The following is a 13267-nucleotide window of genomic DNA, read 5'->3' as shown; positions in this document are numbered from 1 at the left end:
GTATTTCTCTCCTTTCAACCCAACTGTTTGGGGCAAACAGCCGCCCACTTTGAGTCTAGTACTGCTGAAGGTTTCTTGCTGTTAAAAGGGAGTTTTTCCTCTCCACTGCCACCAAGTGCTTGCTCATTGTGGGATCTGTTGGGTTTCTTTCTTGGGTCTTGACCTTACCCAGATAATGTGTGTTGTGATTTGGTGCTATACAAACAAAACTGAATTGAATTGAACCACTGAACAATCTTTCAAATCCACTCATTCAGATTTTTTGAATTGACTTCAGAATGAGCACTGGGCATCTGGCTGTTTTCAGATATCTACATTCATGCATTTTTCCACTACTGATTTACCAACAGGGGCTCTGCAGCCAAGCTGTTTTTTAACACACTGATTGAAATTACAAATACAGGTTTTGACTAAGATGTCCATTCACACCAAGATTTCAAGGATTATGTGATTCAGATTCACTTGTGTGGTAGCACAAATTATGCTAGTGATGCTGTTGCATTGGACTTGTATCTACTAAACAGATTGGCGAGAAATGACAGATCAACATTAAATAGTGTGTCTCTTAGTCACTGTTTACAATTGTATAACAACACAATTTTTTAAACATTCGAGAGCAATTAGTCCAAGCTTTATGGATGCTGGTTTATGCATGTTATGTATAGTTACAGCGATACTCTACCTTACACACAGGAAAAAGATCTCAGTGAGTTGGACTGGGGAAAAGCAAGGAGGGAAAAAGGGAAAGAGGGCAAGAAAAAAGTAGATAAACAAAAAAAGAAGATGTTTATGAGTGAAGAGAGGGATCTGGAGGCCTCTTGAAATTTGTGAAGTTTTGGAAATTCATTTCATGCAAGCTTAATGATGTTGAGGAGGAAGTGGTGCTGTGAGAGCAGAAATAAATTGGGGCAATGTTTGTCAATCAATCTATATGAATATTAATATTTTGAATTAATAACGATGAACACACTGACAGTATAACTCAACAAGCTGAAAATATAAACACACTTCCAAAATACAATAATACATCATTTATGAAGTGTTATATTTCATAGGTATATGTTCTGTAATGCTAGGTTGCTATCAAGCCACTGTAAAACATTTTTCCTATACTATACGAGAGTTCATTATTGCAGATGACACCAAACTAAGCTCCTATTACATGAATTACCATTAGTCTTGTTGCCTTATCCAAAACCTTCATAACAATTTTTCACAGTTTTGATTATTTTGTCATTATCAAATTATCATATATCATTATATTATTATTCATTTTCATGGCAGCAATGTCACAAGTTAAAGGATGCCAAACATTTGTTTTAATTGGCTTGAACTCCATGCTGAACAAGCAAATTTAAATGTGAATATTAAAGCTTGTTTGCAGTGAGGATCAGACAATGTGAGACTGATCAATTCTGCATCATCAAAAAAAAAAAAGAAAGATAATTTTCACTCCACTAAAGTGAATCATTATTGCAGTGACCAAAATAAATACCTATTAAATAGAACAAAAGGAAAAAAGACATTCTGAAAATGACTCGAGACAATAGTGTGATAGAGAGAAAAAAAAAAAAGAAAAAACGAGCTTTGTTTTCTGCTGAGAGAGACTCTTACTCTTTCTTATAATAATCTCTTGGTACCATTATAATATATTAGCACCTCCATAGACGCATTCTACTGAGATTCGTTAGTGCCAACAGCAAAACTTCACAGCTTTCATTCAGAGAGGCACTCCTTATTTTCCCTTCAAAGTCCTGGGGGAAATAGAAGACAGCAAATACTGCAGGTACAGGCATTGCCAGACTGTATGCTGCAGAACGGTGTAGTATGGGTTTATGAGTGAAACTAGAGTGTTGAAATGTGGGACTGTGACAATCTCAGAACAGGTTTGCACTGGAGAGAAAACAACAGGCAGACACTGAGAAGGAGAAACAGAGAACGATACTTCTGATGTTCCATTTAATAAAACTATTACATTAAAATGAGGACAAAAACATCAGCTAGCCAAACACACACACATGCACACACACACACGCATCCCAATTGCACTCAAGGCAAATGAAAGCAAGATAAAAGCATTGATGCTGTCTGATATAATCAGCCTATCTGACAGAGCTTCCTGTGCAAATCACATTCAAATAAAAAATAATCAAACTCTCCTTACCCACAACGCAAACTGCTTTCATACATTCTTAAAAGCGTCACGATCATTTCTCAAGCAAATAAAACATGGGCTCAGACCTGATGTGTGACCATCTCACACAGCCACTAGAGCAGTAGACCAGAGAGAGAAAAACAGTGAGTGAGAGTGAGATGTATTTCATGTATTTATTTTGTTACATTTCATGCCAATGCAGCTCATTTGAATCGAATTGAATCGAGAAAGAGAGAGAGAGCCAGTGACAGAGAACTGGCCAGTGTGCTGGCGCATCACAATTGGCAGTGTACTGCGCGCAGAGTAATGGACAAAGGCCTTGGAGCGCATTACATTCCACCTAGCACAGAGCAGGCGTCTCTTTGTGTGTATTCAGGACTGTGGTGGTAAGAAATTGTAAAACAGTGGTCTGAAAAACTGAAACTGAAAGAGGAACATTGAATTTCGAAGGAATAATATCGTACCATCATCTGACACAGGGTGACTGCAGTCAAACATTTAACAAACCTGTTGCCTCTGCAACACAGGAGTCTTTTCCTGCAGTTTCTGAAGAAGGCCAAAACTTGTGGATAAAAGGGGCGCTTGGAGTAAATTGAAAAAAAAAACAGAAAGAGACCAAAAGACCGAGATAGAGAGATGAAGAGAGAGAGAGATAGAAAGACAAAGAGACAAAGGCTTGCAAAGAGAGAAGCTCTGGCATTAGTCGTTTACTCCACAGAGTGGGGCGATTCAGTCTGTCAACGCCCACACAGCATGCCCATCCTCATAAAAACATAAAAACAATGATTCTGACTCGCCTCACCAAGAACACAACATGACATTTAGCTCTAGACCCTGGTCTGCAACACCCACACAGACACAAAAGCATTATTGGAAAAAAAAAACCCACTATTGAACACATTACAGAGAAACAGATTTAACGCTCCGTGTCAACTTGTAAAATGCCGATGCACACTAGGAAGTCTTGATGACATTTACACTTAAAACACACACACACACACACACACACACACACACACACACACACACACACACGCATGCTTTCTTCCCCTCACACCCACTCAGGGAAAATTAAGCTGAACGATAATGAGTGAATCTGCAAATACATGACGACGTGCCACGACAATAAGGCATCTCTGAGCACTGCAGTGAACAAATAATCAGTTACGTGATGATCCTGTAATCACATTAGTGATAAAACTCCCATTACTTCCTGATTATACATCACACAACACCTCGTTCTCTTCAAGTGCCCTGTACAACAACCATTAAGGATGATGGAAAAATGACTAAGCTGTGTCCCTTCTAAGCCCCTAGCCCTACAAAGCCTTGGCTAACTCACACCCTCACATAACCCAACACTGTACTGTCAGAGCACCAGACACTGCACACAGCCTGTAGATCATCCCTCTTTCACAGCACCCACTCAGGGACTGCAGACTAAAATAAAACTTATTTGGGTGGCTCTGTGAAACAATGACTGAAGATGTACTCCCACAAAATCTTATTCCACAGACTGAATGATACTAAATTTCACCCTTTCAGTCATCCAACACTCATACTTTTCAATCCATAATACCATACTCCATTAGCTATTTTTTTTTTTTTTTTTTTTGCTTGTATCTCCCACACGTCCTCACAGACATTCTGCTATCACCACGTCCCTCTCTTTGTTTCTTACTTTCCCAGTGGGATAGTGTCAATTATCTTGTTCCTCTTTCTGCCTTTTATTATCCATCTTCACTTTCTCTGAATTTGCAGACATACAGTATATGTATCCACTGTTGCAATATCTGCATCTCAAACTGCAAAAACAAGCTCCAAGCACCTAAAAAAAAAAAAAAAAAAAAAAAAATCATAAAGGAGACAGACTATGGTGTCATGCAACCCAGAACCACAGAAAAAAAAACATTGGTATGCTGGGGTAAGGTGTGTGGGTTATCTTTGGGGCCCATTTTGTGAAATACGACTATGCTGCTCTTTCATGCTCTGGGACCTGAGCGGCTTAATGTCACATGCACTAAAATAACAAGCTGACATATGGCATCAGAGATTCAGTAACAGACAGCCGTCTTACAGAACACTGTCCTATGCCTACTGCCAGCTCTACTCCTCTGACGCAATCTCTAATTAACAGAGGGGAAATATAAAGCTATACAACTCCCTGTGGTTTAATAGGCAGCATAGATGCTGGAAATGTATTTTTGGTTGAGTTAAACAATAAGGAGATAAATAGGGGAAAGAAAATAATAAAGGTTTTTTTTCTTTGGTAAGGTGATCAAATAAGGGAATTATGAGAGAAAGATACTTTTTTTTTGCTCCATAGCACTGTGAGCCTGGGTGACTGTCTAGAATATGTATGTGTTCTGCGAGCAGAATATTGAACATTTCATTTTAACGAACTCACTAAGTCTAGTGATTGATTCTCTATCTAGAATTCACAGAAGCAATTAAGAGTAAAACTCTGTAAGGGTCCATTATACAAAATGTAAGCTTTCTTTCACTCCACAGTACAATAGTTTTAGACTACTGGAACAACTGCAGCCATCCAGATCAATACCAAAGGAACTCCAGATTCAAGCAGAATATAAGGCCCTTACACAAGCTCAGCGTTAAGTCACATGGATACAATTTAATAGAACGGGTCGGACAATGAAGAACATCTAATAATGACACACATCTAATCTCATCCAGATTGTCATAAAATCCATGTGACAAATGCTCAGTATAATAATAGGGAGACGAAAAACATCTGGCTTCGCACTCCAGACAAAGCTTTATCTTTGACAAAATAAAGAAAGCAAAGATAAGCCTGAATTAATTTTGCAAACCTCTCCCTCAGAAAATCCTCTTTATTTAAGGTGGGGAGAAGTGGGGCGGGAATATGCAGAACCTCCTCCGCATATCCCTAAGAAGTAATCCAGAAGGCTGTTCACTGGCGTGTGCAGCACTCAGGCAGCTCCACAAAAGGCACATGCAAATGAAGTTTAAGTCTCAAGTGCAGCGACAGGGGGAAGAGGGGACCAAATAGCTACTCACTGTCAACTGCTGAGCACAAATATGGGAAATCTTAGTCTGGGAAGCATTTTGATATTCAAGGGACCCAACATACCACTGAAAGAATAATAAGTTACTACTGGCCCCCTGCCCCCCTTTTCCCCTGTTCTTCAACGCTTCTGACAACTGCATTTCTTGACCCCATCTGCAAACTGTGCGACACAACAGTTCGATTAATTAAAATGATTTGGTAACCCCAAAAACAGAAGCTAAAGTGCTGGCAATAAAATTTAACTACCTACATCATAATTAAATATAACAACCTTTGTCTAGACCCCAAAATAACAGCCCTATTATTCCTGTCTATTTCTAACACTACTCTGCAAACACAACAACAGTCTGCCAGTGTGTTATGCACGCCCCACTTAAGCTTTAAGAAAATGGAGGAGGCCACACTTTTGCAATCTGTTGAAGGAACAGGATGGCCTAGAGGTTTCATGTCAGGCTCTCTGATGCTCGCCTTTGATGTACAACAAATTTCCAACACTGATGTTCACCTACAAGCCAGAGCTGTATATGGATGCAGTCTCACATGAAGCGATGTATGTGGTTATTGAATATGGAAGAGGCTCCTGCAAACACACACTACACATACAGTATACTGTAAGGTGAACTTACATTGCCGAGGTTGATAAAACCATGTTCCCTGGCGATGCGATCAGCCTCCTCTGGCCCCCCATTGATCTGGACAGCCCAAGCATTGGTGTAGACCTCTGCAGCATCAATCCAGTTCACTTCAGCCGTGTGGAGGACAAGGACTGTCCATAAGTGCAGCAGGGCCACCTTGGCATCCATGAAAAGGAGAAGACTTCACAGGGGCAGTCAATCCGTTCGTCTGTCACTGCTTCCCAGGCAGAGCGGGGCTGCTCCACCTTACAGCAGCAGTAGAACAGTGGCCTAGAGATGAGAAGACAGAGCCAGCTATCAACACAAACATGGCCTTCTTAACTGGGTCAGTCTTGGGCCTGAATTACTTACTGCTGATACCATTCAGAAAACAAACACAAAACTGCAGCAAAAATAAACAAAACACCCACAGACCATATCATGCATCATACTTAACTCACTGTCAAACTCCTAAACACCCCCCCCCCACATCTTAATAAATGTGCAAAGCATAAATATTAGGTCAAAACAGACAAGGGTTCTGCCAAAAACAGAATTATTTTTCAACGCTCCCTCATCTTTTTCAGACCTGAAATGGTAATGCATGATAATGATATACAGTAGGCATGTTGCTGCAATACAGGATGAGCTCCAAGAAAACCAGTACACAGCTAGTTGTGGCAACAAAAAAGGCAAGGTGTCTGATGGAGAGGGTATTTAAACTCTCACTTGGAAACTGCTCTGAATTTTAGAATGTTTCAAAATTTTTATTCAACCAACTGCTTATTAGGTATGAAAAAGTACTGCTGAACATATTTTAATTGGATAGTAAAATAACAAGCGCGATTAAAGGAACATTATTTGAACGGATGTTCAAACAAAAAAGATTTTCAGTCTGGGACATTCTGCGGGCCTTTGATTTGTAGCTCTTTGAGTCGTAGGAAAGGAGCCTGTAAGTCACACATAAAAAGAAAAGCTTTGTGGTAAGTTAACCGACTCTGAGTGAGAAGAAAGATGATAAGGTGTGGGATTCTGCAGGGTATATCAGTTCATCCTAAGAAAGATGAAGAGGAGGGAGGTGATGCCGGTCTAAATGCCTGTCCATTCCCACTGCTGATCCCACCAACATGGCCTCATGGTCCCATTCAGTGAGTCAATCCCTGATACACCACTAACTGATGCGAAAAGAAATTGGAGCTACTGCAGGTGCTCAGTCTAAGCTGCTGTGAATTGAACAAATTTAAGTCTGTTGTGTTCACTCATGACTTTTTCCAGGTTCTTCCAGGAGGTTTAAAAATTCAAAGAAATCCAATATAAACCCTCTTAGCAGGTACCGAAAGGGCAGTAAGCTTGGAGGAAAACAGCTGAACACGTGGACTGGTTTTTATTCCCACTGCCATGTTCTAGTCAGTGTTTTAGAATAATTCAGTATTACTTTTGTCAGTAAGTCAGTCTGTCTGTCCAACACTTTAGTCCAGAGAGGATATTTTGACAGCTACTGTCTACAGATGGTGACAAAAGTAAAAAAAAAAGTGCCTCAGTAAGGTGTTGGGCCTCTACAGGCTGCTACAATCAATATGCCTTGGCAAAGACTCCAACTCTGATGGATGGAAGTGTCCAACACATCCATATTCTCCCATAGGTGTTCAGTTCAATAAAGATTTGGTGAACCTCCAGCATATTTCATCTCCTACGACCATGAGCAGGCCAAAATGTGTAACTTTACACAAAAAATTGAAAAATCTAGTTGCCAGCTCAAGTTGAGATTTCCTTTAAGGTCAAACTGTCAACTTCAGTATCAAAAACGGGATATTAATGGTCCCCACAGCATGACTCATAATGTTCTGGCAACCAACCGTCCTTTCCACTTCCACCACCAGCAGTCCAAAGTTAGGCCTGAATATATCCGTCCCGATGGGCAAACTGCAATTAACATTACTGGGCACATTCAAGCTCCCTAAAAGATGCTCCTTTTGTTTTGAGCGCTCAGTGATATTGTCTCTTGCTCAGACCTTACATCATACTGTCAATTGTGCTCACGTCTTATGATCTAGTAAGCAGATTGTCGTGATCTTTTACTCAGCAGTATCAGGCTCCAAAGGAGATGAACCCTTTAGATTCTGAAAACCATGTGGTCTTTCCTTTATGGCCAATCCTCAGGACAAATTAAAATTTTATCACCAATCCCTTAAGGCTCTGAGAATAGCAAAATCATCAGTGCGGAGTTCATTCTGTCAAACTGTTTCAAATTGTGAGGTGTGATGAAGATTGCAGGCTTTAGGGTCTGCTATGGGGCTTTAGAACTTAAGAGTCTTGTTAACGGAAAAACAATGAGATTTCTGCAGGGTAAGGCAAACTGGCTGTGGAGCAGACTGTTCCACTGACAGTGGCTGAGTGTGTTCAGACTTTTCATAAGCATTAAAGGTGAAAGAAAAAAAAAAGAATGCACTTTCAAAGTGCATTGGAATTAAGTGGTGATTATTTCGGCAGGTAGGTGGAAGTGTCTAAAAGCAGTCTGGTAGCACTGATGGAACCTAGTTATAGTTGAAATCCATGAAAAATAGGCACAGACAGTCCAGTCATACTAGGGAACAGTTTGGGGATATGTATGAGTATATCTTATGATCTTAGCCTACAGACTTACAAAAGGACTAAGAGCATCTTAGCCTTTATATACTTTCGGGAAACACTGCCATGGTTTGTCATAGTTGCTGAAGCTTGGAACATGTCAGACATCTCACAAAAAATCTTTTAAGAAGTTCCAATTTTAGTGAGAGCGTCAATTTTGATTTTCCACAGCGTATGAGTCCTGTCAAATGACTGGCCCTTTGTTGAGGAAAATTAAATCAACTAACTGTAACTGAATGAATGTCTATTGGCAGTGGGCAACCTAAAGTTTAACAAGGCAAGAGGTTTGCAGGTAAGCTTGTTTATGCCTTTAGTGCTCCCTAAAATCCATTTTCCAAAACAGAGAAATATTTCAGAACTTTTCACCAACACAAGGAATGCTCCCGCCTTTCATTCGCCCAACAATTATCCCCTGCTTCCGGGGAGTTAGGCGTATCCAAACTACTCAAAGAGCAGAAGCTCACTGAATATATCTGTGCTTTCACAGATACATTTAGGAGTGGGTGTGATTCGAGCGCAGTAGGAGAGGTGGTGGAAACATGACCAAGGGCTGTCACTTTTCCCGTGGAGCAATTCTTCCGAGCTCATTAGATCCTATGCTGGAGTCAAAAAAAATAAATAAAAAGACAGGAGCAGGGGGTCTGCTGTCACTGAGAGGGCTGAGGGAACAGATGGAAAGAGTGGTGGGGGTACCCCCCACCCCCCAAACCCCCCACCCAATGCAGCATTGCGCAAAATAACGAGTACATAATAACACAACGCCCAAAACACCTTCTCGCAAAACACAGCCTGGAGAAGAGTTAACAAGCGGCTGCTTACTCTTACAATATACATCAAAGGCCTAAAGCTGAGATGAAACTTCGACCTTCAAACCACAGGAGAACTTAAGACTTTAGGATCCAAACTACAATGAAAATAGAAAGTCAGTTGCATAACCTATTTTGAGATTAGTAACACGCTTGGAGTGTGCCAGTGGGAATGCAGGGGTGGATAAGTGACTTGCGGTATGCTAAAATAACATGGATTCTTATAATTACTAATTCAGAACTTTCTGTTTCAAGCTGTTGACAGACCTCTTAATGTAGTGCAGTATCAGTAGTTAAAAAAAAACAAACAAAAAAAAAAACTTTCTCACCCATGTAACACAACAGCAGCAGCAACAACAGGTTGCCCCTTCCCTATCATAACCCTTTGGTTAGAACAATCCTCTCCTCTCTCCAAGGTGCCCTTGAGGAGCACACTTGGCCCTGAACTGCTCCAGTGGAGCTCCAGTGGAGCTGTTCAGTGGCCAACACAACAAGACTGTGTTGTACAAACTAAGCACAGAGTCGTTCCTGTCCTTTGACGCCCCCTCGCTCTTTAACTACTCTGAGAAGAGGGGGAGATGGAACAGCAATGCATCAACACTTTGCATTCATTATTGCCCTGATATCATCATTAGGCCCTTGGGCAACAGCCTCTTGACTGCTGGATATTCTACAGACTTGTAGCTTTGAGGAACAGCCGCTTTTAAAACATGTTTTGAACTGAAGTGATTATTATGCAAGGAACATCTAGAAAGGTCTGGGGCGAATTTTCAGACACAAACATCAATATAGTGGTATTAAGACTGTATTAGTATGCTGCTGATATTATTATCAATATGTTGTCTTTTTCTGAACGTACAGGCTGTACAACAGTAACCATATGATGTGGTCTACAGCGACTGAAAGTTGCAGCTACACATACAGTACACAGCCTCACAGACACACAATCAGGAGGTATATTATTGGCCAATACTGGCTCATCACAGGCCAACGTCAGTGGCAGTACAAGTATATGTTGCTACGTGAGCAAAAGAAAACTGCAGCATATGCAGTACATTCTTCTAGATTGAGAACAACTGTGACCCCAATTTTTCTTAATTTATATATATATTTCATGCAGGCTGTATTTGTGTTTTCATTTATAGTTATTTATAATAATTTTTCCACAACTCTTCATTGTCTATATGTTTAATATTACCTGGTATTGCCATCTCAGATAATAAAACTCATTGTTAAACTGTAAAAATATCTGGCATCTGTCACAACTCATTAAATAACCAAATCTGAAGGATCCCTTTCAAAGAGTTTACATAAAAAAAATCATATCAGCCAGAATAACATTATTTCTTTTACCAGTTTAAAATATCCATATCAGTATGCTTCAAAATTCCCATATCAGTCAGCTGTAGCTGAGTGCAATAATTAATGAATGGCTCTATCTGCTTGGCCCACATTTCCACTGCTGATATTGATGTCACCACATTGTCAATATTAAGGCACTAAATCAAACATTTTCTGATATTTGATTTTATATGAATATATGCTCTAGATTTACCTCTTGTCAAGTACAGAAATATTAAAGAAGGCTTGGAGTTAGAGAACAGGGCTCTAAACAAGGAAATTGCCAATTTGATTTTCCTACCCATCTGGAAAATGTGTATGATCTGGAAAACACTTGACCCCCAGCTGCTCCAGAGCAATTGTTTTGTGAACAGCAGCAGAATCTTGTGGTTACATGAACACATTCAATAGTGCAAATTAAATGTATCTAACAAACAGCATGTGCATTCAGTTAACTTCCTATAGTTTAGTATCACTCTGGAGAGACGTTATGAACATAATTTGACAGAATAACAGGCGATTTCCATTGGTAATGACAAGCATGCGAAGCTGTGACAGACCATATGCAGAACTCCAGCTCTATTTCAGGCTGCCCACCAGCCAAATCAACACCCACCAGGTGCTCTGCGTTGCCCTCTCATAGAAAACCATGGCACAGGAGAGGGCTGCAGCATTTGTGAAGTACCTCTGACAGCCAAGCATCCTCTGCTGAGAGGGAAAATTGCTCAGAGTTAGAGTGTGATTTGAGAACCAGAGGCAATGCATAAGCATGTTGTGCTCAGTCAGGACAGCGGTTCACGGCTGGGAGTCAGCTGCACTGCGATCATCGGGGACGCACTGTGAAGTTAGCGAGAACGCGATGACTGAGTACCACTAAAGCCTGATCCATCTTAGCTCCCACTACAGAGATGGAAAAGCCTGATAAAATGTTGTCAAGGGAAGCAGCAATGTGTCCAGAAGAAAGAATCAATTCTGTAAGTAATGTCCCACAGAGAGATCCAACCCAATTTTTAACAGCCATCTGAATCTTGGCATTGTTCCCTATGTCAAACTTCCCCCTCATCCACAACAGTCTCTGCCCTAGTTTATAGATGAGTTATACTGTTGACAAGTTTGTCTTCCTACTTCTTTCTCCTCCACTGCATTCCTGTTTTATGCTTCTTATAAAATGCGTGCTCCTAGGAGCACACAGCTGAAGAATTACCAGTACTGTTAAACCCAGTGCTTGTGGGCTACCCTAGACAATGTGTATGTGAACCACTCAGTCCAACCCTTTTAATAGCCTTTATCTCCAAACTGGCCTGGGAAAGATTTGGGCTAAACAAAGAGAGGCACAAAAGATTAGTTTTATAGGGTAATCTTTGATGGGGTTAGGTAGTGTAATCCGATTGTGCAGGAAGCTTGGAGCCATACCGTTTGCCTCAGTTGCTTGTGACCTTGACTTCATCCCTTGTTGAGATCCCCTTGGGAGTTACCCCATAGGTATAAAATAACAACAGCAACCAGATGACAGGACAGAATGAGTTTGATCACTTTGAGTTGAGTTTTTCAAACAGAGCACTGTTTGCTTTTCTTAAAATAGGCACATATATCTGATGCCAGTGTGAAAAGGAACAGTGTGCAGCTTAGACTAAACAATTTCTGCCCTGTCTGAGCTAACTGAAATCTATTACAGCAATTCCCATCTTACACAGATAAAGTACTTGATGAGGGGTTTAGCCTATTAAGGCTTCAGGGTGAATAAGTAAGAGAAACAGTGTGGGCAAAGGAGACAGAGGGGAGGGAAGAAAGCAAGAAATAAATCTGAATTAACGGAGTCAAATAAGACATACTGCAGAAAACAACACTGTCAATCCAACAGTTACAACAAACATACCTTTATCTTATCAACAAGAAAGTTCAGAGCGGAAGCACTGCAGATCGAAGCCGATCAATTATCGGGGCTAAGCCATGTCTCCTCAAACAAAAAAAGGTCCACCTATACTGAATTAAAAAAGCTTGACATCCAGACTGGGGAAGGATGCACCTGACTGGGAAGACTGGTCACAGCAGCGCTGGCTGTAGACTTTGTGCTAAAATAGCCTTAATGCTTTCCGCAAATACTCCCATTGTTCCCACCCACTCTGACACAGACCCCCTCCCTGCTTTTGAATACGTCTAAGTCGTGGCTTTCACAACAACTAAAACAATCAACCAGGTGTCAGTCGTACCTTCGCCAAGTCAGAAGCCAACAAGGACCGACGCGTGCTGCCTCCTCATCCTCTTCTTCTTCTCCCACCGGGTGGCGGCTTGACTTTCAACTTTACATCTAACCTGACGATGAATAAGATGAATAATAACAACGATTTCCGCACACACCCATCCTCCTTCAAAAGTGCTGAATTCAACTATCCCGTCTTGCTTGTCATCCACCACCAACTTGCTGCAACCACCACCACCACCATGGTTATATTTCGCCAGTTAACTTCAACCGTCGCACCCAGTTATTTCTTTACCGGTTTCTTCTGAGTGTTTCAGCTATTTCACGTGCCTGGTTGGCTACCCAGAATATGCTGGGTATAATTCACATACGCGAAGTTAAATACAAGGATAAAAAAAATGGGGAGAATAAGGGAAAGCGTGCCAACACAATGTAACGGTACTCTATTGGATGTAGATGACAACAAACTGCCAC

The 13267-nt window shown here is 40.8% G+C and overlaps 1 protein-coding gene across 3 annotated transcripts in view; it reads right to left on the bottom strand.

Moving 5' to 3' along the window:
- furinb (furin (paired basic amino acid cleaving enzyme) b) overlaps positions 1-13251 on the bottom strand; it is a 75216-nt gene extending 61965 nt beyond the window's left edge. Inside the window, exons 1-2 of one of the 3 annotated variants that reach the window (XM_056387776.1) lie at positions 12804-13251; positions 5831-6109 (exon numbers count right to left, since the gene is read on the bottom strand). In XM_056387776.1, the coding sequence (XP_056243751.1) occupies positions 5831-6007 (177 nt within the window). In that variant the 5' untranslated portion in view covers positions 6008-6109; positions 12804-13251. Of the gene's footprint in view, positions 1-5830; positions 6110-12469; positions 12694-12803 lie in introns of those variants that run through there. The other 2 variants (XM_056387773.1, XM_056387774.1) reach the window with 2 other exon arrangements.
- Between the last annotated feature and the right edge of the window lie 16 nt (positions 13252-13267).

Source organism: Seriola aureovittata, chromosome 10 (assembly GCF_021018895.1).
Source record: "Seriola aureovittata isolate HTS-2021-v1 ecotype China chromosome 10, ASM2101889v1, whole genome shotgun sequence".
Classification (NCBI taxonomy): Eukaryota; Metazoa; Chordata; class Actinopteri; order Carangiformes; family Carangidae; genus Seriola; species Seriola aureovittata.
The sequence above is the reverse complement of the archived record's forward strand: the minus strand, read 5'-3'. Positions and strand labels throughout refer to the sequence as shown.